This window comes from Vigna unguiculata, chromosome 3, assembly GCF_004118075.2.
Source record: "Vigna unguiculata cultivar IT97K-499-35 chromosome 3, ASM411807v1, whole genome shotgun sequence".
Taxonomy (NCBI): Eukaryota; Viridiplantae; Streptophyta; class Magnoliopsida; order Fabales; family Fabaceae; genus Vigna; species Vigna unguiculata.
This window is the reverse complement of record NC_040281.1, coordinates 18224975-18252009: the sequence shown is the minus strand read 5'-3', so window position 1 is coordinate 18252009 and position 27035 is coordinate 18224975. Positions and strand designations below refer to the sequence as shown.

At 34.1% G+C, this 27035-nt stretch overlaps 1 protein-coding gene across 2 annotated transcripts; it reads left to right on the top strand.

The window, feature by feature from the left end:
• Positions 1–4145: 4145 nt before the first annotated feature.
• On the top strand, positions 4146–26082 carry LOC114177415 (V-type proton ATPase subunit a3-like). Of its 2 annotated transcripts, XM_028062743.1 has the most exons (18): positions 4146–4415; positions 4603–4647; positions 5464–5586; positions 5672–5779; positions 6076–6186; positions 6268–6435; positions 6685–6822; positions 20876–20983; positions 21137–21244; positions 21355–21503; positions 22381–22534; positions 22639–22799; positions 22909–23115; positions 23197–23380; positions 23458–23541; positions 23623–23819; positions 25500–25559; positions 25654–26082. In XM_028062743.1, exons 1-18 carry the CDS (start codon positions 4272–4274, stop codon positions 25859–25861), a joined length of 2457 nt encoding a protein of 818 aa, XP_027918544.1. In that variant the 5' UTR covers positions 4146–4271; the 3' UTR covers positions 25862–26082. The 2 variants fall into 2 exon arrangements, with proteins under 2 accessions (XP_027918544.1, XP_027918545.1); XM_028062744.1 differs by lacking the exons at positions 25500–25559; positions 25654–26082 and adding an exon at positions 24149–24816.
• Positions 26083–27035: the final 953 nt, after the last annotated feature.

Here is a 27035-nt window from a genome sequence, read left to right as displayed (position 1 = left end):
TTAAGAAAATAGTATAAATTAAGGCCTAGTGAACAGGTAAAAAGATACTTTTCTAATTAACCTACTATCACTCATATCAAACACTCTCTAACTTGAGCGTCGGAGTGCCTGCAGGTACCCCCACCCTCGGAGTGCAGACGGCTGGGAGGCTTAGGAGGAGTTCAGGAAGGAGCAGGAGGAGGTTCGACACTGAGGATACTTGAGACGGTCTGGTCCCGTACCTAAATAGTACCGATCAGGTACATTTATCGTTACGAAAATTTTTTGTCGATGAAATAACAAGGAATTAGTGAGTTTCTCAATAATTTTCCTTTCAAATTAATTACAGAATCTTTTTGTGGTAATCCTTCACTAAAATATATAAATTAGTAAAAACTATTTTTTTTTATTAATTTTCCTCACAAATTAATAATTTTGTGGTGCAAAATAGTTTTAACACATTTTTTTAGAAATCTTTAATATTGATAAATCTTCATGATTATTGGAAGACACCCAAAAGACGTATTCCTCACAACTTAAAATAAAAATTTGTAATATTTGAGTTGAATACGAAATACTTAAGCGTATGTATCTCTATGATTTGTCTAAAACAATGTAATATTATAAAGGTGTTTTGCATTTGTTGGCGTGAGGCGAAACATTTCATCTATTAGATAAACTATTTGTAACTTTTCATAATTTGATGCTAAGATAAATACTAGTCTCACTTTTAATACTTTGTTTCATAACCCTAATCAAAATAACTTGGAGTGTAACTTTTATCTGATAAATAGTGTATCATATTTTTATTAAAAGTTATTTTATAAATGCATTTAAAATAAAAGGTATTTTAGATATATTTTAAAATATTGTACGTATTTAAATAAAATATGATTGTAATACCAAGTATTAAATTATATTTTAGATTATCATTTTATATATTATCTCTACTGATGATTAATTTAGCCAAATAGTTTAGAGTCCAATTTGCCAGAGCATTCAAAGTGTCTTTCTTCTTCTTCCTCGATATTCTCCTTTATGTCTATCTTTTTGACCAATTGGATTCTCCACCTATTCAATGCTCATCAAATTTCTCTATTTAATTAACGTCTTTTGCCATGTCTTAGACAATTACCTGAGTTATCAACATTAAACTCCTCATCAACCTTAGCCTAGCAATTGGATCGGGCTTTTGACAATTAAAGACCACATCAACCTTTTGGTAGTCAAAGACCAGATTGGACTCTGGGCATTTAAAGATTAGATCGACCTTTGGGCATTTAAAGATCATATCGACCCTAACACTACATAGCCCCAACCTTAGCTTTTATAAAGCTTAAGGCTAAATAAAAATATTCACCATCACACTTATATACTATTTATACTTGTTCTAGCCAAAAAGTACTAAGATTGATTAACTAGAAGCAATCAATATTGATCTCCCAATTTTTGATCTCTTCTTTATATTATGAAGTCTTCTTCGCATCTTGCTCACTTTTGATATGACCTTTCTTACTCATTGGTACTTGACTCGATGTCAACTTGACTTTTGGCCTAATAACACAATCGACATTAGGCCTAACACTACAATACCTGATAATTTTTTTTCCGATTAGATGAATCTTTCTCCTTTTGGATTATACTTGATCATCTTTTTATGCATTTGATTATACTTGATAATCTTAGGATGATACTTGATAATCTTTTTATGCATCTTACTAAACTTGATCATCTTAGAATGATACTAGATAATCATTTTATGGATTTGATGATACTTGATCATTTTAGGATGATACCTTGAATGGTCACTTTCGGGTATCTTCATGTTGCATTTCATCTTCTTCAAGCACTTTGAAAAGTGGCCATTATTTCTTAGGTGCCTTTAAAGGTCACCAATATTTTTCAATCCTTAATAGGTTAGGTGCCTTGAGAGGTCACCTTAATTTTTGGATTTAGTGTCTTGAAAGGTCACTAAGCACCTTGAAAAATTAAGTTCAATACATTAAAAGGTCACCTTAATTTTTTGGTCTAGTGTCTTGAAAGGTTACCTTAATTTTTTAAACGCCTTGATAAATTGCCTTTACTTCTTTTTTAGATGCCTTGATTTAAATTAGTTTCTTCAGCCTCTAGTTGATATAGGTTATTGATTTAAATTGACCTTAGATATGACTACAAGAAACCCATATATACCTAAAAATATATACAAAAAAGTAAAATAATTGTATCATTTATAATTTTCTTGCATTTTACATATGAGTGATCGACATTTTCCCTATTTGCGTTTACAAATAGGATATTCAATATTCTTCTCACATGCATTTTATAAGTAAGGGATCAACATTTTCCATATCTGTATTTACAGATAGAGCCTTTAATTTTCTTATCATATGCATTTTACAAGTAAGGGGTCAACATTAGGCTTTTTGACCCAACCAACATTGGACCTAACACCAATAAGCCATCATCACAAGGAAACATCATTCTTTAACATGCTTGATGATATAAATGACAAAACATCTTTCAAATATCACTACAAAGAAACATATAACATTGAGGATCATATTTGGTGATCAAATCCTGAGAAATCAAATAGAAGAAAAATGAGAGATTGGGAAAAAGGATAATTCGGGTTTAAGTTTTAATGCAACAAAATTGCTTTTACAAATCATTCTTTTAAATAATTAATTCATGGTCGATCTCCTTGAAGTTGATTTTTCTAAGGCTGATCTTCTTAAGGCTAAGTACTAAGGTCAATCTTCCTATAATTAACCTTTGTAGCCAATTTTTCTAAGGAAGATCTCCTTAAGATCGAGTACTATGGTCGACCTCCTTATGAGGGACCTTCCTATGCTCGACCTTTGTGCGTAATCCTGAGATCAATCTCTTAGAGGCTGGTCTTTTTATGTTGAGCTCCTTTTGGTTGAGCTGTATGACCAACCTCCTTAAGGTTGAGAACTGACTACGTTTAATCTCTCTAAAGTAGAACTAAGGAAAGTAGAGCACATGATGATATTGGGGAATAAATCAGGGCGAGAAATGGAAGCAACAAGACTAATCATAGCGGAAACATAATAACCAAGAAGATGTATGAATCAACACAAAACTCTTCTAAGATAGGTAGTAAATCGAATGGCATAGCCTTGCAAGGTGGAATAATGGTTGAAATCGAAGTAATCAAAGTTGGTGGTGTCAAATCCATATTGATCTCCACTAGGGAGAAACGGTGGAATAGATCGGACGTAAAGAGGACTTTGTGGTGATTGCTTGGTTGTTGGAAGCCACACTCCTTTTCTAGAAAATCTTGCCTAATCTCAATGTGGCGTGTCCATGGGAAGCAAAAACACAAAAGGCGTAGGGGCGATAGGATTTGAAAATGATGAGTAAGAGAGGATGGATTAGCAACACATGACAAGAGGGCGATGATAGGTGTTTTACCCCATTGTTTGCGATACTATGCCTTGAAAAATAAAAATCTTGGGCATTGGGAATTGTTTTACCAAAGCCTTACGGTGGACGCCAAAATGTTATAGCCAAAAGGTTCAAAGTCCGACCAGCTAGAGCATTCAAAGTGTCTTTCTTCTCCTCCCTCGAAGTTCTCCTTTATGCCTATTTTTTTGACACCTTGGATTTTCCTCCTATTAAATACTCATCAAATTTATCTATTTAATTTACGTCTCTTGCCATGTTTTGGACAGTTACCTAAGTTATTAATATTAAACTCCTCATTTACTACCTCATACTCTTGTCTTAGAAATTCCACTAGTATTGGTCTAACAACTAGATCGACCTTTTGATAGTTAAAGACTAGATCGAACTTTTGACAGTTAAAGACCAAATCGGCATCTGAACATTTAAAGATAAGATCAAACTTTAGACAGTTAAAGACTAAATCGATTCTAAGACTACAATAATCATATATAATAATATATATTTCAAAAGGAAGTTTGTGAATATTTTATTTTAACTATTATCATCTACCAATATTATTATTACTATTATTGGAAACTATTGTGTATATTTTCTTATAATAATTATTGTAATTAAAAAGTTAACTTTGTAATACTGTTTACAATTAAAAGGTAAAATAGAAAGAAAATGTCAATACTTAAATATTATTATTTATGTATTTATATGCGCGCGAGCGTTAGAAGGAAGAGGAAGCATTATAAACCGCGGGATGCATATAGCGGCAAGATTTGATTTAAGAACGAACTCTTTTTCTATAGAACAAGAGCATTTGCCTCACAGTTATTCGTTCATTCATTTTGTGTTTGTGCATTTTAGAAATCCTGATGGTAAATGAAGGTAGTTGTTTCCCCACGATGGATCTGCTACGGTCGGAGCCTATGCAAATGGCTCAATTGATCATTCCAACCGAATCAGCTCATCGAGCCATCTCTTACCTTGGCAATCTCGGCCTCTTCCAATTCATAGATGTGAGACTTATTTTCATTCCTCATTCTTGTTGTAGATTCCTTTACTATGAATTCTCAACCTACGTTGCCGTGACTCTTTTGATGCTCTCACTCAATTTTTTTTTTCAATTTTGTTTTGATGCCTTCATTTGTCCGCATGTTATTTGTTTCTTACATTGACAACTGTTTGTTTGGATTTATTCTCCAGCTCAATGTAGATAAAAGTCCATTCCAGCGAACTTATGCTTCTCAGGTGCATATCAAATCTCTACCTGTGCTTGCCTTTTGGTTACGTTTTAAAAAATAAAAATCCTTTGCGCATTTGTTGTGTGTTATCGAAGAGGTCGTAACTCTAATGCCGCGAGATTTCGATAAACTGCATAATAGTTTGATGTCCTTGCATTATGTGATGGCCTAATTGAGCTTGTTTTGTCTTCAGTTGACAGTAATTTTCACGATTCACATTTTTGTTGAAAACACGAACGGAATTGTATATATATTGTTTTCTAAATGAAGATATGTCATATTTTTTATTTTGTTTTATTTCAATAGGTTTTGGATGTTCAATTTATGCTATGGTAAGCCTGTAATGACAAATTGATTTCTATTGTTGCTATCTTAAGCACCTTAGAGAATTCCTTCAAAATATAGATTGGTAATCTTAGGACTTATTTATATTAAATTAAAATAGAGTGAAATTGATTCGGATAAAATCAATTTTGAATTGTTGAACTGATTGGGGATGTACTCAAATTGAAGTTGATCCATCTGGAAGGAAGTCACAATGAGACCCTTCTCTCTGCCCTTTCTATTTGTTCCAGAGGTATTGGTGAGGCTTAGTGACAGTGTATTATGTCTTTCAGGAAACTTTAAGCTCCTCCATTAATTTGGTTTTGTATGGTAATGCTAATTAGTGATTAATGTTGCTAAAATATCCCATCTTTGGTACTCCTTGTACTTTCAACAGTTTGAAAAAGTTCGTAAAAGCATACCCTTATTCTGATAAACCATATTTAATGGAAGTGATTTTGATTTACTGAAATGGAAAACTTATCATTTTATCATCTAGATTAAACGATGTGGGGAAATGGCGCGTAGGCTACGGTTGTTTAAGGACCAAATGTTGAAAGCAGGCGTGTCACCCTCAATGAGCACAGCAAGAGAGGATAATGTTGATCTGGAAAGTTTGGAGGTCATTACATTCTATGGAACTTTTGTCACGCGTTCTTCAGCTCATGAATACAGTATCAGGTAATAATATTTTTGTTCATGTTTAGGTTAAACTTGAAGAACTTGAAGCCGACCTCCTTGAGATAAATGCAAATAATGAGAAGTTGAAGCACACTTACAATGAGCTATCAGAGTATAAGCTTGTTCAAGAGAAGGTATGGTTTGCTACGTTCTTCACTGCCACAAATGCCATAATCACTTCTGATACTTTGGGTTGGTTTTCTGTTCATCTTTCTTGTGTTTAAACTCTAAATAGAAATGTATAAGCGTTAGTTTTTGGTATATTATTATGGTTTATTTCTGTCTACCTTTTTATGCATACTGTTAGTCCTTCTTCTTGGGTTTGTAGCGTGTATTTTATCAAATAGCTTGGTCTTTTCTTTCTTTTTCCTTGACTGGATAAGAAAACTGCAGTCAAAGTGGTAATGCCTTTTTTGATTTATCATTTCAGGTTGGTGAATTTTTCTCTTCAGCAAAAAATAATGCCGTAGCTCAACAGAGAAAGCTTGAAGTACAGATAACTGTTGAAAGGTCTATTGACAGCCCATTACTATTGGAACAGGTATACGCTGCAGCTTTGTTTTTTGTATTTGTTACTTTACAGATTTGTTCTCTTTCTGACGCTTGGTAAATTTATGCTCAGGAGGAGACGTCAGCAAAGCAAATTAAGCTGGGCTTCATCAGTGGACTTGTTTCAAGGGAAAAATCAGTTCCTTTCGAAAGAATTCTATTTCGTGCTACTAGGGGAAACGTGTTTCTCAAACAAGCTGTGGTTGATCATTCTGTTCTTGATCTTTCGTCAGAAGAGAAGGTTTAAATTCCGAAATTTAAGTCTCAAGAGTCTTGCAATTAGATATGTAATATATGTACTAGATATCTAAGTTCCTCCTTTTATTTAAAAACATATGAACTAACAGAGACGAACCTGCTTTGACATGATTGTATATATAATTACTTTTTTCTGATTATGGAAATGTACTCTTCTATTGCTACTACTTCTAGTCACTTCTATCTTCTTAGTTTTTTGGTCCATAAAGTCATAGCCTCCCTTTTTTTACAGGTTCATAAAAATGTATTTGTCGTCTTTTATTCTGGAGAGAGTGTTAAAAGTAAAATTCTGAAAATATGTGATGCTTTTGGAGCAAATCGTTATCCTTTCTCAGATGACTTGAGTAAACAACTTCAGACAATAACAGAGGTAAACTTAATCTTTAGTTTTAGATTTCCGCTTAGTTTTCAGTTGTCGTTAAGTTTAGATTTCTGCTTAGTTTTCAGTTGCCTTTTGTTCAGTTTTCAGCTTCAGATTGCTGCACGATAGGTTTAGTATAGTGTACAAAAGAGAGAAAAGATAAGGTAGTTAGTACAACTGTAATTAAACATCTGTAACGGACTGCTATAAATAGTCATAGGATTGAGAGAGGGGACAGGTTTTTCAGGATTAATGGGTAGAGGTTTTGTGTTGATTATAGGGATCTTAACAAAATTACAATTCCTAACAAGTTTCCTATTCTAGTCAAAGAGGAATTGTTAGATGAATTGACTGGAGCAACAATAGTTTTCAAGTTGGATTTGAAATCTGAATACCATCAAATCCTTATGAGGGAAGAGGATATTGAGAAAGCTGCTTTTAGGGCTCATGATGGTCATTACAAATTTCTAATCATGCCATTTGGGTCGACTAATTCTCTGGCCACATTTCAGTCACTATTGAATAAGGTACTCAGGCCTTCTTTAAAGAAGTTTGTGTTGGTATTTTTTGATGTTTTGGTTTATAGTCCATCCCTCGAAACTCATGTTCGACACTTGATGAAAGTTCTAACAGTGCTTCAAGAAAACCAACTGAAGATCAATAAAAAGAAGTGCAGCTTTGGTCAGCGTAGTTTGGGGTACTTGGGACATATTATCTCAAGTCAAGGAGTATCTGCTGATCCCAAAAAGGTGGAGTCAATGTGGAAATGGCTTGTTCCTAAAGATGTTAAAGCTTTGAGGGGATTCTTGGGGTTAATTGGATATTATAGAATAGTGCAGGGGTATGGCAAAATCGAAAAACCCCTCACACAGTTGTTAACAGAAGAAGGGTTTAAATGGACTATAACAGCACAACAAGCTTTTGACACTCTCAAAGGGGCAGTTTCTCAATTACCAATTCTAGCTGTTCCTCACTTTTATAAAACGTTTACCATTGAGACTGATGCATCAAGCAAAGGATTAGGAGTTGTATTGTTACAAGAGGGCAAACTTCTAGCTTTTTGAAGTCAGGTCTTATCTGAAAGGGGTCAAAATAAGTCTGTTTATGGAAGAGAATAATGGTAGTAGTCCAGGCAGTGCAAAAATGGAAACATTATTTGATGTGTGGTCATTTTATTATTGTTACTGATCAGAAAAGCTTGAGTTTCCTTACTGAACAACATTTACTAATTGAGGTACAATTCAAATGGGCTTCAAAACTTATTGGGTTTGATTTTCAGATACAATACAAACCTAAAAAGGAAAACAAGGCTGCAGATGCGTTAGATCCGAAGGAAATATTTTCAGCGATGTCTATCTTGCAACCTGATGAATGGAAGGGCTGGGAACACAAAAATTCAAAAGAATGGCAAATTAACTTCTTTAATACAGGACTAATTACCCGAGTCTAAAACTCATGCTAAATATTAGTTGGGGAGGGAGAGATTATATTATCAGGGAAAACTTGTGCTGCCAAGAAATTTTCATGAATCTCTCCTGTCATTAGAGAATTCAATGAGTTTCCTTTGGGGGACATAGTGGTTATTTCAGAACTTTTAAAAGGACAACAGGAGTTGTGTATTGGGAGGGCATGAAGAAAGATATCAAAGAGTTTGTGATCCAGTGTGACATTTACCAACAAAACTAGAATGAGACTTTATCTCCTGTCGGATTGCTGCAGTCGTTACCAATTCCCACACAAGTTTTATCAGATATATCAATGAACTTTATTGGTGGGTTACCGAAGGTGCAAGGAAAAGATATTATTTCTATAGTCGTGGACAAATTTTCCAAATATGCACACTTTTTGGCACTTGTGCATCCTTATATTGCAAGAGATGTGACTCAATTATTTGTTAGGAAAGTGGTAAATTTCCATGGATTTCCTTCTCCTTTAAGTATCTGATCAAGATTAACTCTTTTTGAGTAATTTTTAGCGGGAGTTATTTAAACAAGTTGAGACTAAATAAAAGTACAATACAACTTACAATTAAGATAAATAAAAGAGACTATATTTAAGAGTGATTGCTAGAGTTTAAAAACTCTCTTCATATGTTCTCATATTTATATTGATAGGATTCTGATACAATGTGGTAGGGAGGATAAGAGGTCAATCATAGATACTTAGGTACAAAGATAGGTACGGCTAATAGGTACTATCATTTTTCCAATACAGCTACTTACTAACTATATTTAATGCTTATTCTAACACTCCTCCTTAAGCTGAAGCAAACAAATTGTATTTACCAAGCTTTTATAAATAAAATTAATTTGAGACCCCTTTAATGATTTTGTTAACATATCTGCAAGTTGCTCATTGGATCCAACAAATTCACTACAAATTTCCTTGGACAACAACTTTTTCCACATAAATTGATAGTCAATCTCAATGTATTTAGTTATCTCATGGATCACTGGATTGGAAGTAATGTGTAGGGTAGCCTGGTTGTCACAATACATCTTCATTTGCTGAATCTCACTAAAAGTTAAGTTCTTGAAGGAAGTGTTTCACCCATATAAGTTCACAGGTAAGAGATGCCATTTTCCTATACTTAGCTTTAGCTGTATATCGAGCAAGTAGATTTTGTTTCTTACTTTTTCAAGAAAAAACATTTCCTCCAAGGAAAACACACCATAGTAGAATGTCTGTCCGTAGGGGATCTTGCCTGGTCAGCATCACAATAACTTGAGATTTGGGTTTTTCCTTTATCTTTATATAACAAACATTATCCTGGAGTCTTTTTGAGATATCTTATGATACACACGACAATATTCCAATGGCCAATGCAAGGAACCAAGGAACCTACATAAACTGACTAACTACAATTGCAAAAGGTAGATAAGGTCTATTGCTAGCAATGTTATTGATATCACATAACGGAAAATATCGGCGACCCCAAAAACCTTTATAAAGTTATAATAAAAACCATAACAGGTTATAGCGGAAGTATTGCGGTAAAAAAATATAATATCACCACATATAATTTTAATGAAAAAGTAATGATATTATGTATAAAAATTCAATTAAAATAATAACATGATATCAAAACACTACAAATTTAAAGTTTAAAACATAAAATAACAACAAATCATAAAATGTATGTATTAAGTTTCTTTCTAATCATCAAATTCTTCTTCAACTCCAACATAATTGTCTTCAATGTCATCATCCAATGGGGCATATCCCTCCTCCTCTTCCCTTCTGAGAGACTCTTGTCAAAGTTATGTAATTTTTCAAACTTGGAATCAGAGCTATCATGCAATTCCTTTTGAACTTGAATTTGAGTCCTCTCTTTACCCTTCTAAGGTTGTGTTAAAGTTGGAGTTGGAGTTGCACCTGGACCTTTCTTAGAAGCATGAGAAGATCCAATAACAATACCATTACTTAATGGTTGCTTTCTTTTATTAGTTGCTTGTCTCCTTATATAAACTACTGGTTTTCCAATACCTGAAGCTTCATAAACAGTTGCCCAATTAAGAGTGGGATCATCATGAAAAACCAAATCATTACCCCCCTCTTCATTATCGTTATCATCATCAACTTCTCCCACTAACCACTCATTACATTCATCAATATAATTCAATAGAATAGGGTCTATTTCATCCCTAATATTGTATCTTTGAGCAAGTTGTTGATTATACTTTATGTAAACCAAATCATGCAACCTTTTGTGGTCCAGTCTATTCCATTTCTTTGAATGAATCTACAATGTGAATAAGTAATATGTGAATTAATTTCTTTTTACGACTTACAACTAAGATAATAATGAAATGAGTCATGTCTTATTACTTGCTCAAAAACACTCCAATTGTGCTTACATCCCGATGAACTACATGTCAAGCTTAAAATCTTGATTGCTAGCTTTTGTAAGTTGGGAGGTGCATGCCCATAATTCTTCCACCATTGAGCTACACAAGCAAAGAAAGTAGCTTAGAATGTAACCATTATATCTTAGCACGATTTAAAAAGTGTTTAAGTGTCTCACCTGGGACTGTGGTTTTCCTTGATTCTTTGGCAAAATCATCACCAAAGAGTCCATTTGCACTCTTATAAAGAGGAAACTCAGTTAAAGTTTTTTGCTACACATCTTTACGTGACACCAACCTCTTGATGCAATCATATAATCCATTTGTAACTTCCAAATCATATTCCATGTTTAGGTTGGAATAAAAGAACTCTGGATTCAAAAAGTGACCAGCAACATGCAAGGGGCGATGAAGTTGACATGTCTATCTGTTATCAATGATTGTAAATACGCCATTGTATTTACTTTCATCGTTGTTGAATGACTTCATTATTGTTTTCTTGTCTTTCTCCATTGCTTCATATATATAACCCATAACTGCTTTTCTTTCCCTATCCACTAGACGAAGCACATGAACAAAAGGAGCCATGACTTTGAGAGTAAATACTACTTGATTCCAGAATGAAGGCATGAGAACAATTTTTGTATCCTCCCTCCCCTCGGCTTCCTTAGATAGCTTGTTATTGCTCCATTCATCAAAGGTGAACATTTTTCTCAAATTTCCCTTCTCTTGATGCAACCTTTGTAATGATAAATAAGAGGTAGCAAACCCTGTAATGATATGTCTTACTAATTCCCTCTTATTTGTAAATTGTCTCAACAAACTCAAGGTACTAGAATGGCTATAGATAAAGCCAACAAGACTAACTCTTCTTTGAATTGTCTTCTTTATCAAAGGAAGCTTTCTAATGTCTTCAAGCATTAAATCTATACAATGGGCAGCATAAGGAGTTCAATAGAGATGGGGTCTTTTCTCTTCTAACAACTTACCAGTCAACATATAATTGCTCGCTCCCATTATTTGTTATAACTTGAACAACATTTTCTTCTCCAATCTCCTCCACAAGGGAATCAAGCATCTCAAATAGTTTTTCACTGTTTTCACAAAGTTTGAACCATTAATGGACTTGACAAACATTGTCCCTGCAAGGGAGCTCACAAAAAAGTTAATCAAGCATCATTGCTTTCGATCAGTCCATGCATCTGACATAATAGAACAATCATGTTTGCTCCATTGCAATTTATGATCTTGCAACAACTTTTCAGTGTACTAACAACTTTTCAGTGTACCCAACTTCCTTGTTGAGAAGTGGAATTTTGATTTCATGATAACTAGGATCGGGTAAATTAGGTCCATAAGCACCTATGGCATCAATCATATCTTGAAAATTTTTTAACTTCACAAGGTTGAATGACAAGCCTGCTTGGGTACCAAAATCGAGCAATATATTGATGAACCAAGGCCTTTAAATTTTTGTCACATGCCTCTTTGATATTTGTAATAGGAGGGAACATGGCGGGCATGAAGGGCTTCTTTAAGATCATTCCAATACTCAATTTCATGTAGTCCTTTTCTCCTTCTTTGGAGGACTAAAAAGGTCCACCAATTAAGAGCATGCCCTTGAAAGCTAAGAGTAGCTAGAGACACATGCCTCTCTTCCTCCACAACATGACTTTCAAAAAGTTGTTCTACTTTTGCAACCCAATCAAGGAAAGCCTCAACATTATCCCTTCCATGGAAATGAGGCAAGTCAATTTTGACTTCTTATGGTGAGGAGGTATGCTCCTTTGCCTTCTCACATGAGGCGATTGTCTGATGTTAATGCGCTCATCTTCCTCCTCTTCAAAATCATACTCATGCCTTGAAGTAGCATGAGAAGGCCTAGGAGAGGCACGGGTATTATGGGTGGGAGGGGTAAGTTAATTGGCAATTAATTGAAGATTGGCTTGCATGGAAGCCATTTGATCTTTGAGGTCTTTAACCTCTTGAGAGAGGTTATTTAGAACTCTAGGATCAACCTCAACCTCCTCATCACCACTTGTGTGGAGGTTGGTTTCATCAACATGTTGTTGATGTTGGGTACTAGTACGAGTAGCCCTTCTAGTGCTCATGGTGATTGAAAGAACTTAGAAACTTTAACAAAGTGTGAAAGAAGAAACCAAGTACAAGTAGACCTCCAGGTTAGGTGAGGTGAGTCTTAAAGACTTCTTAAGTACCAAGGCCAATCCTTGCCAAGATGCACTTGCAAAAGGTTTCAAAGAGCACACAATTGTTTAAGTGCTAAGTAAATAGAATCACTTGAGGCACTAAGCACAAACAAACACAAACAAGACTCAAAGAAAAGAAAAAGACTAACACTAAAACATACCCCCTAAATGGAAAACTTTTAGGGACTTTGGTCTCACAATTTTAAGCCACTAAGCATCTAACTATGCGGCCTAAAAGCAAGGTGAAAAAAAACTTAGAACTTTCAACACACTCACTTACTAAAATGTTGCATTATTGGTATAAAAAGGTTCTACTTAGGAGATGAGATTGAACACCTTTGGCTCCCCAAGACACCTAAGTAGGCCACAAGTTACAATGGAGAACTTTAAAGCAATTTTGGTGCACTAATTTGGTACTCAAAATGAAGCAACCCAAAACCACTTAATATGCCAAATTTTGATGCTCAAAAGAAGCAATTTCTCAAGTAAAGGAAGCTTCAAAATGGTACCAAATAAGATGTCCCACAAAGATGTCAAAAGAAGAAAGAAATAAAGCCAAAATAACAAGCAATGCAACTCCAAAATGTGCTGCCAAATTGCACAAATCCGAGAGCCAATATCTTGGCTTGTAGCCTCCTTTTGAATGAGCAAAAATCACCACCAAGTAAGGCACTTGTAAAGCACCTTAGGCCACCAAATTGAGATGCAAAAACAGCAAAAAAACATTCACGGCTGAAGACAAAACAGTCACACAAACCTGTACCAAAAACAGCAAAGAAAAAAAACTATACCAATCCAAGACGTTAGCACTCACACTCACAATGAAATATGGCTCAAAGCTCACACGATTTAGAAGAAAAAAGGAGGAAGTACTTCAAGAATCAAGCAAACTAAAGTCTACCTTAAACTCCACCTCCTAAAATGCTACCACTAGAATATAAATCATTCATAGAGCTTAATCCCCACAATATCATAGTAAACATAAAGCCAACAAACTTGAATGAAGCAAAAAAATAAAGCAAGAAAAACTAATTAAGGAAGCTAAACTAAGTGGAATTAAAATGAAACATGACTAGAAAGAGAGCCAAGAAATGACAAGCAAGAAATTAAGGAAAGAAACAAAGGCTAGCACAATCAAAAGGAACCTAGAATAACACTAGAATGGAAGAAGAAAGTTTATAGCTCATTTTGTGTGATGTAGGACTTGGTTCTCATCAAGCAAATGCAGAATTCAGCCATATGAACAAAAATGAAGATTAAACAAAGTGCTTAAACATGACTTAAGACAAAACACAACACAATGAACTGAAAATTAAAAGATGTACTAATTAAAATGAAGAAAAACAGCTAGGAATCAAAGAACTAGTGCTGGAAACAAGAAAATGGAACCTAAAAACACATATACACCATTGAGTCAAGGAGTACTACAATTGGAATCAACAAGATTCATGTAGCCTCAATGTCAATCGGTAGAAAGCAAGAAAAACTTGAAGACAATGGAGAAGAAGAGAACAACACGGAAATGGAAGCAAAAGACAAGAATGGATCCAAAACCTTACCCAAACCAAGAGGATGGATGTACCAAGGCTTGGATGGCTCTGAAAACCACTTGATGGACCTTTATGCGCCAAAATGAAGAGGAAATTGTCCATGGTTGCAGCGGAATTGGAGCTGGAATGGAGGAGTGGGCTCAAGCTTGGAGGCTCTTGAAGCAATGACGATGAAGTGGAGATGAAGCCTAGAAAAGAAGTCTTTTCTAGGGAAGGGGGCTAGAGGAGTTTTGGGTAGAAACTAGTCTAGCAAGTGACCCTTGAAGGCAATAGGTGGAATACTCTTAACAACAATTCTATTACCATTCAAAAGTAACCAAATACAAGAGTAAGAAGGCCCCATTTATAGGATTCATGGCCGACCTAATGTAATGTAAATGTATCATGAAATGAATTGGAAATGTAGCTTGGAGAAGAAGCTCAATTTGTGGTCGTGAGATGCAAAGGAGTGAGGGATCAAGAGCCATGTGTCCGCTCACACTCTCCTTGCCTTGCTCCATGAAAAGCATGCGCACTAAGCAATGCACCAAGCTGAAAAATGCGCTCCAAAACTTGGCACAACCATGAAGTGTGCGCTCCAAATTTGTCCTCCCATGCTAGTCTCGGCCAAGTTATTTAATTGGGCTTGAATTAGCCCAATTTGAAGGCTAAATAACAAAGTACTTTAGCATTTTATTCTACAAAAACATGGCGTAACATTTGGCCCAAAATAATTCTACTCTAATGCTTCTACATGCATCCTATCATATTTTGATATCTTCTTTAGCCCATGAAAACAACATATGAAGCCTATGATGATTTTGATCCTCATGAGCAAAGCCCATTTGAATCTTTCTAAGCATCCCTCTTGTTATTGGGCCTTTGAGTGGGCTTGGGCTTTGAGATGCATGTGGGCCTAGAGTTGGGTCTATGATGGACTCATCAACCAAGGTCTTTAAATTTTTGTCACATGCCTCTTTGATGTTAGCTTGCCTTAGTTTTTTCCTTTTTTCTCTTCTCTATTGCAGCAGCTGGATTTCTACAAAACATATCCATTGGTCCTTTTCTTCCACCGCTATTTCTCCCTTTATCATTACTAGCCATGGATATTTCAACCTCCTCTTCGCTCATGGTTATCATTTGCTACACTATATCCAGGATTGACGAAGGAACTGTCTGCTTTTTCTATAAATAATTTCCGAAGTTCTTCTCTCTTATTTTTTGGAGTCTTGGTACAAGCAATAACATTTCCCTTCTTTGCTATTAGATGTTCTTTTGCTCTAGTAACTCCTTCTTTCATAACTTTTCCACAATAATTGCCAACAATTGTATTAAAATTTGATTCATCCATCAGATGACAATGTTTCCAACTCGGGTCACTACCATGAGATGTTCTTGAAGTATCCTTATCATGGGCCATTATTGTTGTTGGAAAATAGGAATATTTTTTGCAAAATAATTATAGTGAAAGTAGAGGAGTAGAAAAACAAAATTGAAAAAGAAAACAGACTTGGCGGTGACCAGTGGCGAAACTTGGACCAAAATTTTAACGGGGCCAAAATATATTTTTTACATATAAATTATTTTTTTTATATTAAAAAAACCTCACATTATTTTCTCTATTCAAAATAAGTACATGTGATAATAGAATCCAAAAAAAATATAATAATAATATACATGAAAGTGTAACATAAAGTTTATTATCAACAATCATATACTAAAAAAAACAAAAGTTATTATAGGTAACTTTTAAAAACTTAAATAATTAAACAAAAATGAAGTTTGTTGTAATATCCCTTGCAATATAAATTTTCTTATTGCTTGCTATAAAAACTTTTAAAACCTATAAAAAAACACTCAAAAAAAGATAAAATATGTTGATGACAATCAACACAATGCCAATTAGAATTCAATGAAAATCAACTCAATTACATGTAACAATGAAAACATTTGAGTTAGTTCACCTGTTTGGTTTTTTACTAAAAAGATAGCACGGTAAACAATATGTAACATCTTTTAATGACGAATACCGAATACTCTAACCATGAAGAAAATAAGCTAAATCATGTGTATTGAAATCTTCTTGGATAACCATCTTTACTAGACAACGAATAATTTTCTCGATGCATTTGATATGGACCCCATTTTAGATAAGTCCTCCGTACCTCATCAATTTGATTTGGTGGGTATTGCCAAATTTGAGGACGTTTACCCGGATCACGTTCTAAAGCATTTTCACATTCATTATATGTAACTCTAAGAACTTTAGAGAGTTGTTTTTCATTTTCTTCAATTTTTGGATTATCGTGAAGTTTTTCAAGTTTAGATGACATAAATGCATTTTTTTCATCTTCATCACAAACATTCCTCTTGTAAAAAGAATCAATTCTTCTACTCTTTATCATAATTTTTCTAATATAAATTTGTCACCTCTAACCTATTTAGGAAAAGATAAAATTATGAATACCCCAAATTAAATCTCAAAACCAAGACTCAATATTTTAAGAAAATTAACACCTTCTAAATAATTAGCTTCCCTTATCTTAAAGTAGATTCCTAATATTGTTCTTCTCTTATACAACTTCAAAAGCTAAAATAGTTCTATCTACACAAAGACAGTTTGATCAACAATTAGAGCATGATTTTATGATCATAAAGATATGCCTAGAGCGTAGAAAAGTCACATACAAGAGGAAAACATATTGTTTGAAAAAAAGGGTCCAACTTTAATGCCATAAACCCTTCAACATCCAATCTTCTTCCCAAGTGGAAGGGTAACTAACTCCCATGTGTTATTTTGATCAAAAGCTTGCATTTTTCTAATCATTAACAAACATGTAATACTTCTTGGTTTCAAGAGATTAATAACGATACCCCTTTTGTAGTCAAGAATATCCTAAGAAGACACATTTAATAACACGAACATAGAGTTTATCCAATCTTGGACATACATCATGAACAAAACATATACAATCAAGCACATGAAGAGTAACATGAAAGAGAATATCGTTTGGATAAATAATGGAATAAGGAACTTTATTGTTGAGAGAAGAGGATGACATTCTATTAATTAGAAAACAAGTAGTTAAGATAGCATCGATGGACCGGTACATTGACGCCAAGCAATAAGGTATGGTCAATCTCAACCAATTGCCTGTTCTTTCTCTCTGCAATACCATTTTGTTGAGGAGTGTGAGGACAAGTAGACTGATGTAAAGTGCCATGTAAACTTAAAATTCTAGAAAAATTAGAGAAGTAACAAGATAGCTAAAGCCAAAAGATGACACATGATCTGGTTCCCAAATATCATAATGAATAATAGAAAAACCAGAATTACACATTGATTCAAATCTTTCTAGAAAAGAAGATCTAACATGTTTACCTAACTAGCATGACTCACATTCTAATGTTTGAAGACTATTAAGTTCAAGGTCCATTTTTTTAATTTTGACAAGTGCAGATGTCCTATACGATCATGTAAAAGTTTAGCAAATGGGGAAGCAAAACTAGACACACATGAACTAGTTCCAAAATAGTACAAACCTCTAGATTCATATCCTTCTACAATCAGTTGTCTTGTATCGTATTCTATTTAACAAAGGAATTAACACCAAAGGTTATTAAATAATTTAAAGGATTCGTTAATGGACTCAAAGAAATAACATTGAAAGGACAAGAAGGAACAAAAAGAACCAATTTTTTGTTTAAGGAAGGAGAAAGTGAAACCTAACTTACTCCTTGTGAGGATATGTTAGAGTCATAGGCTAAGGTTATGAAATGAGGATTTTTTGGAAAAGAAACGGATGACAACATGAAGGTAATATGGTAAGAAGCACTTGAGTCAATTGTCCATGGACTTTGTCCTTCCATGGACTGTGAGATTCAAGCAATTGAGAAGCTGGGATTTATAAATGATTATGCCAAGCTATTAGATTTCAATCTCAAATATTCTTGGTATTCTTCATCAGAGAATTTTGGTTTAACAATTATGGCATTAGATACTGTTAGAAGTCCCACATCGATTAAATAAAACAATTTCATAGCATATAATTAGGGGGTTGCAAACCTCATCTTACAAGCCGATTTTGTGGGGTTGAATTAGGCATAAACTCCACTTCTAACAGGGTATCAGAGCCATACTTAAAAATGGCTGGTTTTGTGAGATTGAGTTAGGCTTAAACAGACCACCCATTAATTGATAGAGTATTTAGTAAGAATGAGTGGTATATTTATCACTATTCTATTATGTTTTATGTAGTGAAAAAGATCAAATTTATGCATTTTAAAGTTATTGAATATTTAGCTTGTATTCATATTACAGATAGAGATAAAGGTAGAAATAAATTTACTCTCAGATTAGAACCATTTTTATTGGTTAGGATAAAGATGTATTTAAACTTTAGGTTAACAAAAACAAAAAAATTTATTCACAGTAGAGATATGGTTTTTAATGGAAGAATAACATTTATGGATAAATATAATATAGTTATTAGCAATTCAAAACCCAATAAACAACTGTCTGTAAAGGTAAGTAATTTTTCAGAAACTCTTGTAATTGAGAGTCCTCAGCATGTCAGGGTATTCTATTCCAGTTCTTATATTATGTACGTGTTCTCGACCTCATATCCCTAATAGGAGATACATAAACTATATGTTATTTTCCGATGAAGGGAAAGCTTGAAACAGTGACGAAACATATAACAACTGGGAGCTTGTTATGAAAGATAAGTCGCTGATCTATAATGAAACTTGAGAATTAAATATGTTATCTGTGGGAAAAAAGAAACTTCACAACAAATGGGTTTATCGGGTGAGGGAAGATAATGATGATGGCTCCAATATAGAAAACAGACTAGTAATATTATTTCAGCAAAAGGAAGAATATTGAAGTATTTAATCCAATTGTGAAGCTAAACACTACCAAGTTTGTCTTGAGCATTGTGGCTAGTGAAAATTGCATTATTTTAATGGTGATTTAGATGAGGATATATATATATATATATATATATATATATATATATATACCAACTTAGAGATTGCTAAGAGAATGGGTAGAAGAATATACTCTGTATATCAAAGAAGAGTTTGTATAACTTGAATCAAACACCAGGAAATAGTTAGGAAGTTTGATGGCTTCTGGCAGAAGGAAGGATTCCAAAAGTGCAATGTTGATTAATGTTGTTTCTTCAAAGATATATAAATTCAGTTATATCATTTTTGTTACTTTATATAGATCATATGCTGGTGGTAAGTTTGAACATATGTAAAATTAAAATGCTTGAAAGTGTAACTGTCAAAAGAATTTGATATGAAGGACTTAAGTACAGTGAAGAAGATTCTTAGAAAGCAAATGACGAGGGATAAATAAAGATGAGTTTTGCAGTTATCTCGGGATACATCAATCGTATTTTGCAAAGTTTTGACATGGAAGATATCAAGCTAATTAGCACATTTTTGTCTAGTCATTTTTTCCTATTCCAGGATAAGTTATCTTGAGAGAAAAAGAGAGTTCATGACTAAGGTTCAATATGCTTCCATCTTAGGAGGTTTGATGTACGCGCTAGCTTGTATAAGACCAAAAGTATTAGCCATCTAATGGGAGTTGTAAACAAGTTGATGTCAAATACAAATAAAGTTCATTGAGAAGTAGTGAAATGGATTTTGAGATATCCATAAAACACTAAAGAAGTGTTTTTATTTTTGTAAAGGAGAACTAAGAATACAAGACTATGCAAATGAAAACTTTGGAGGTGAAGTCAATCATCACAGAAGTACCACTAGTTAAATTTTTACGATTGATACTATAATTATTACTTGAATATTGCTTATAAATAAGATTGTTGTTAACAGAACTAGGATTCACTCAGAAGAAATATACCTTGCACAATGATAGTCAAAATGTAATACATGTGTAAAAAATTCGACATTTCATTCAATAACAAAGTACATTTGTTTTTGTTATCACTTCATCAAATATTTTCTGAAAAATGAGGTGCTAACATAGGAAAAGATTCAAGATAGTAACTATTGGCCTACTGAAGTGTTGGTATGCAAGAATAACGAACAAAAGATGATCGTTTATTGATCAAAGTATGAAGACAAATTAAAATAAGCGTGAGAGAAAAATTGTTGAAAGTGATCAACATTGTTTTAATGTTGAGAGAAATAAGGAGAACAACAAAAGGGAAATAATTAGCAAAGTATTAGGGGAAAAATGTGCATTCTCATAAATATCATCCATTTACTTTGTAAATTAATCAGTTTCATAAAAGAAAATAAAACAAAGAAAAAACATTAGTGAGAAAAAACATTATTTCGTGTATAACTATTCACCATATTAGAGATTTCGGATTTTATGATGCGAGCTTCTTCCCACTGCCCCAAGCCCAAGTGGTTGGTCTACTGTATCCACAGTAGCAGCTCTTCATAGACTGATTACACAAAATGTGCAGAAAATAATAACTGTGTACTATGTTGATAGGTTTCAGGAAGACTTTCAGAATTGAAGACTACAATAGATGCAGGATTGCTTCACCGGAGCACTCTGTTGCAGACAATTGCAGATCACTATGAGCAGTGGAGCCTTCAGGTTTGGTTCATTTTACATCTAGTATCTGTATGAGCAGAGCATAGCCAATATACTATTTTATTCAAGTTTTTTTTTTCCAGCTTTGTTGCTAAGCTTCTGCAATTAATTTTCGTTCCAATGCTAACTTTTCCTTTCTTCAATTTTAACTGATAGTTGAAGAAGGAAAAGTCAATTTATCACACTCTAAATATGCTTAGCATTAATGTGACAAAGAAATGTCTCCTTGCAGAAGGTTGGTGTCCTGTTTTTGCGACAAGCCAGGTCTGCCCTTGAACTATGAATTTAATTTCTGATGCGTTGTGCAGAAGCATATATGCAATGCCGTATTTACCGGTTGGCATAGCTAACTAATTTGATTCAATACTTGACAGATTCACAAAGTATTGCAGCAGGCAACTGTGGAATGCAGTTCTCAAGTTGAGGCCATATTTCAGGTCTTAGAGACAAAGGAATCACCGCCTACCTACTTCTGCACAAACAAATTCACTTCTGCTTTTCAAGAAATTGTAGATGCCTATGGGTAAGTTATGTGGCCCTGAGCATGAGCATTTCAAATTTCATTTCCCCTCTTATTAAAAATAATCCCTAGCAGGTAATGATGATCTGATTTGCACTTTTATCCTCTGGGTCGGTACAACTTCTACTCATCTGTTTATTTGTTTATTAAAGCTGAGAAAATATGTGGAAAGTGAAATCACTACAAAATTAACTTGTGTCATACTTGGTAGCTTGCTGACAGCAACATTTTGTCACTATTTATTCTTTAAATGTGACCGGTACAGATGCATAAAATAACTGGGTATTCATTTGAATTTTTCAGACATATTCTACAAACAGAAAGTTTAATCTATCAATGATTCTTAAAAATAATTTTTTTCAATTAAAAATGGACCTCTCCAATATATATATCACATATCACAACTTAAGCCTCCACAAACTTGTATTTCATCTAATTATTATATATAGTTTATTTTATACATAATAATTTTTGTAACTTTTCAAGACATTGGAACTGCATTATGAGTCTGGGGACTTGTGTAAGTTTATCAACTCTTGTAGCCAACACAAAAATACGCTGCCACCCGAAGTTGAAGTTAAATTTATAGTAGAACATACTTTCAGAAAATCTGGGGACTGGTGTAAGTTTATCAACTCTTGTAGCCAACACAATTTTTACAGACCTGATGAGAGTGGTGACAAATGGATTTGATATGATTAAATTAGGATTTATGTTTTCTTTTAGAGTGTGTTTGGTTAGCCGTTCTAGTAATATCTAATATTGCTGAAGTTTTTTTACCTCAGTTATCACGTTATCAAAGTTCAATAACCGATTCTTAGTTGCTTCTAGCTTTATTGATAATCGACCTGCAACTATAATAATCGTTATTACTTGACAGAATCGCCAAGTACCGGGAAGCGAATCCCGGTGTGTACACAATTATCACTTTTCCATTCCTTTTTGCTGTAATGTTTGGTGACTGGGGGCATGGCATATGCCTATTACTGGCGGCTTTGTATCTCGTAATCAGAGAGAAAAAATTTTCAAGTCAGGTACTTTACTAATGGTCGTGGATTTTTTGTATTCAATCTGAATGTTTCCTCCTATTATATTTTATGCCAGTATTAGTTTTGTTCAATGTTGTTAATAACGGCAGAAACTTGGAGACATAATGGAAATGGCTTTCGGTGGACGCTATATTATTATGATGATGGCACTCTTTTCAATCTATACCGGGTTGATATATAATGAGTTCTTCTCCGTTCCATTTGAATTATTTGCTCCATCTGCCTATGGATGTCGTGATTCTTCATGCGGGTGGTTATCAGTACAGTTTATTTAATATTATTAGATTTTACTTTTCTCTTATGTTATTACTAATTGGTTACATTATTTGTGTGTGCAATATTTATTACTCCATTTTTAGGGATGCTTCTACCATAGGTTTAATAAAAGTGCGTGACACATATCCGTTTGGTGTGGATCCCAAATGGCACGGTACTCGGAGTGAACTCCCATTTCTTAATTCTTTGAAGATGAAGATGTCAATTCTGCTGGGGGTATCCCAGATGAATCTTGGAATCATAATGAGTTACTATAATGCAAAATACTTCGAAAACGATATAAATATCTGGTAACAGCAAAAGACAATTTTAGTTTTTTTTTAGTCTGTAGTGTATGGTGTTCATTGTTTGATTTTCTGATAATGACTCAGGTACCAGTTCGTTCCCCAGATGATATTCTTAAATAGCATGTTTGGCTACCTTTCACTCCTCATAATTGTAAAATGGAGCACTGGATCACAGGCCGACCTGTATCATATACTTATATATATGTTCCTTAGCCCAACTGATGATTTAGGTGAAAACCAGCTTTTTTTTGGTCAACAGCTCCTTCAAGTAAGCAATTTCAGTTTGGATAAATTTGTTTTAGCCAGATACCTCGTCTGAACTTCCTACTGCTTCATTGATGTTAGCTTGTGTTACTACTGTTGGCACTTGTTGCCGTACCATGGATGCTAGTACCAAAGCCCTTTCTCCTGCAGAAGCAACATAGAGAAGTACACTCAACCACTATTTTGTTTCTTTCTTTATCATTTTTAGTAAATCACATTCTAATTTCCATTACCATGCTTCCTCAGAGGCATCAAGGTCAATCTTACTCTTTGTTGTTCAACAAGGATGATCCTGACGAATCAGAGTCACAAAGTGTTCCCTGTGACACTGACGATGAGTTTGATTTCAGCGAGGTTTTTGTGCACCAACTTATACATACAATCGAATTTGTGCTTGGAGCTGTGTCTAATACAGCTTCGTATCTACGTTTGTGGGCCCTCAGGTATGTAGCTGAAAGCATGTGACTCGGCTTTTTCTTCTTGCACCCCCTTTTTTTTTTCAAATGAGCATTTCACCCTCTGTAGAAGTGACTTCCCAATTACATGCGAAATTTTTTCAGAACAGGGACTTTCGGAATAGAATTTTCGGAATACATTCTTAAACAAAGAATAAGCTTTTCAGATATGATATTTTGTGGAATGAGTTTTCTTGAATAAACTTAAAGACATGGGCTTCGAAAATAGCTTTCCATAACGGGCTTTTTCTCTGCAATGTGTTTTTTTCTTTCTTCTTCCTCTCGAATGTTCTCCCTCTCTTTTTCTTCCTCTACAGAGGTGATGGCAGCAAATGTGCAACGACGGTGGCGGCAATGATGTGATACAGTGAGGGGGGTATTTTAGTCTTTTAATATTTACTAGGATGGATTTAGTAATGATGGGGTGGAGGTAAAACCCTATGATTCTAGTGTGTGAAATTTTCTTCCGGTGAATCAAAATTAAACTTGGACATGCAATTTGGGCTTTTTGATGAACTTCCAACTCGTGAATGGGATTTCTTCTTGCAGCCCCATAATCTTAGTGAAATAACTTAGTTACCCTTTATTAAAAAAATTTGCGCAACAAGTTGTCTTCCAAATTTGTATAAGGATTGTACAATTTGGAATTTATAATCTGAAATGTATTTTAAATACTAAATTGTCTGTAAATTTACACGAAGAAAACATGGGAGTGCAGGAAGAAATTTCCTGGCTAATGCAAAAAACTTTGAAATGACTTTGTATTCAAACAAGTATATAGGAAACCATCCTCTCATGATTATACAGATCAGTGCCCTCGTGAATTGAATGCATTGCCCTAAGGTTAGATTGGATCGAACCATTTGTGGTTGACCAGTTTCTGGAAATGAACCTATATCTAGTAAAACCATGAAAAACAGTAAAACCTTATATCTATTAACTCCCTAGTCAGTAAACCCACATTTTCATGGTTTGGTTCATATATATGTGCTATTGATTTGATAAAAAATATTATCAATACTTTGATAAAGAAACGTCGATATTAATTTCTTGTCCTTTGTACTGCACCAGCAAGTTTCAGGATCCAATCCGTTTTATGTAATTTCGAGGGTTGGTTGCTTAGCAATTCTAGTCAGGGTTGTTAAATGAAAAAAGAAAAAAAAAACTGATACGGTTTTATTATCATCCACGCATGAGTTGCAGCTACTTGTGTTCTACAAGATTTTCGTACCATTTTATTTCAATAGTAACTAGTGTCCTGTAAAAATGGAAAAAGTTTTATTAGATACGAAAATATTTAATATATTTGAAATATAATAAATGGCAATATCATTTCCATTAGATGAACTTGTATCTAACAAAAGAGATCTGACCAAGTCACATTCACATCAGATTTGTTTATTATAAAATGGTGAACTAAAGTTCGAATACTCATTTGGAAATGTCTATATGTAGTATTCGACAATGCTTCAATTGTTTCTAAACGAAGCTATTTGTGGGAAAAGTAAACACTTCGACGGTTTAATTAATCAGAAGCATTTAGTACATATTTGATGTTCCTCAACATTTAAGATACTTTTACCTCAACCCTTTGTTGTAAACCGTTCTACTTTAAATAAATCACATTCTTTGATTATAATTCTTTCTTTGGTTTCTTGTTTTGTTCAGCTTAGCTCATTCGGAGCTGTCCAGTGTTTTCTACGACAGAGTTCTGCTTTTGGCCTGGGGGTAAGTTCTTTAGTTGTGCTTTGGAAAGTGGCGAGCCATTAAGAAGGTTGGTTATTTGATGCATTAACCCTGAATGTTTCCGTGACAAATGCAGGTACAATAACACTGTTATTCTCGTTGTTGGCATTTTTGTTTTTATCTTTGCAACTGTTGGTGTGTTACTGTTAATGGAAACTCTAAGTGCTTTCTTGCATGCTTTGAGACTTCACTGGGTAGAGTTCCAGAACAAGTTTTACGAGGGAGATGGCTACAAGTTCTTTCCGTTTTCATTTACATTACTAACGGATGAGGATGATCTGTAAGGTGCCAAATACCAGATGATTTTCTAATAGATCTGCCCTGCACAATCAAGTGGTGTATAGTGTAAAGTGATTTTGATATTCAATTGTTTTGACTCGTTAATTCTAATTGTTTCCAGACCACATTAACATGTCAAATTAATGTAATACACAATTTATAACTGATGTTATGAGATGTTCAGCTTACCTATGCTCTTTTAACAGATATCTTTCGCAGTTTACTGCAAGACATTGGGATGTGACAGCGTTAATGGTGAGGACACAAATTCATTTCATTCAGGTTACGTGCAATAACTATTGGTAACGGTGGGTAATGTTTTGTAGCTAGCACACCGAATTACAGAAAAAGAAAATCGTAAACATGATCATACAGTTTCCTCTTCCATAAACTTATATCATCCAAATTATTTACGTACACACTATACGTGTGCCGCCATCATGGATAAGCATAAGAAGTTTGTCTGTTGTTCATCTGAAGTTTGTCCATCGTTTGATCGAAGTTTGTCCATTATTTCTTCGTAGTTTGTCTTTCGTTTTACCGACGTTTTCATTTGTAGTTTGTCTTTCGTTCTGCCAAAGTTTGTCCATTGTTTGTTCTAAAGTTCATTAGTCATTCTTCTAAAGTTGGTCCATTGTTGGTTCTAAAGTTCAAAGTTTGTCCATCATTCATCCACTATTTTGAAGTTCATCTTAAGCTTGTGGCATTCACCTAAAATTCATCCCTTGTTCATCTTAAGTTCATTCATGTTGGAAATTGAAGTGTGAATTCATTATTCGTTTGAAATTCATTTAATGTTCATTTACCTAAAGTTGGTAGTTCATTCGTCCGTTATTCATCTCAAGTCTGTCCATCATTCGATTGAAGTTCGTCTGTCATTTGTCTAAAGCTTGTCCATCATTCATTTAAACTTCCGTCGTTCATTCAAATTTTGTTTTTTGTACGTTCAAAGTTTGTTTATCATTCATATATAGTTTATCTAAAGTTCATAGTTCATTCGTCCAAAATTTGTCTGTTATTCATCCAAATGGCAATCTCTTAATTCTTCTACTCCATTTGCTCATTGGCCTCGTTCCTAGCCTTAACAGCCTCCTCGTTTTTTTGAAAAGCTCCTCCACAATCTTGTTCACGCGCTTGATGATGTTGTATGCCACCGTTGCCACGCTAGTGTACTTTTGT

What these genes read in the sequence shown, in the direction of transcription:
- LOC114177415 (XM_028062743.1), top strand. Translation starts at nt 4,272, where the DNA reads ATGGTAAATGAAGGTAGTTGTTTCCCCACGATGGATCTGCTACGGTCG. An exon ending in TGCAGAAGCAACATAGAGAA is followed by an intron (nt 23,542 to 23,622) that starts GTACACTCAACC and finishes ATGCTTCCTCAG; the next exon opens with AGGCATCAAGGTCAATCTTA. An exon ending in GTTCTGCTTTTGGCCTGGGG is followed by an intron (nt 25,560 to 25,653) that starts GTAAGTTCTTTA and finishes TGACAAATGCAG; the next exon opens with GTACAATAACACTGTTATTC.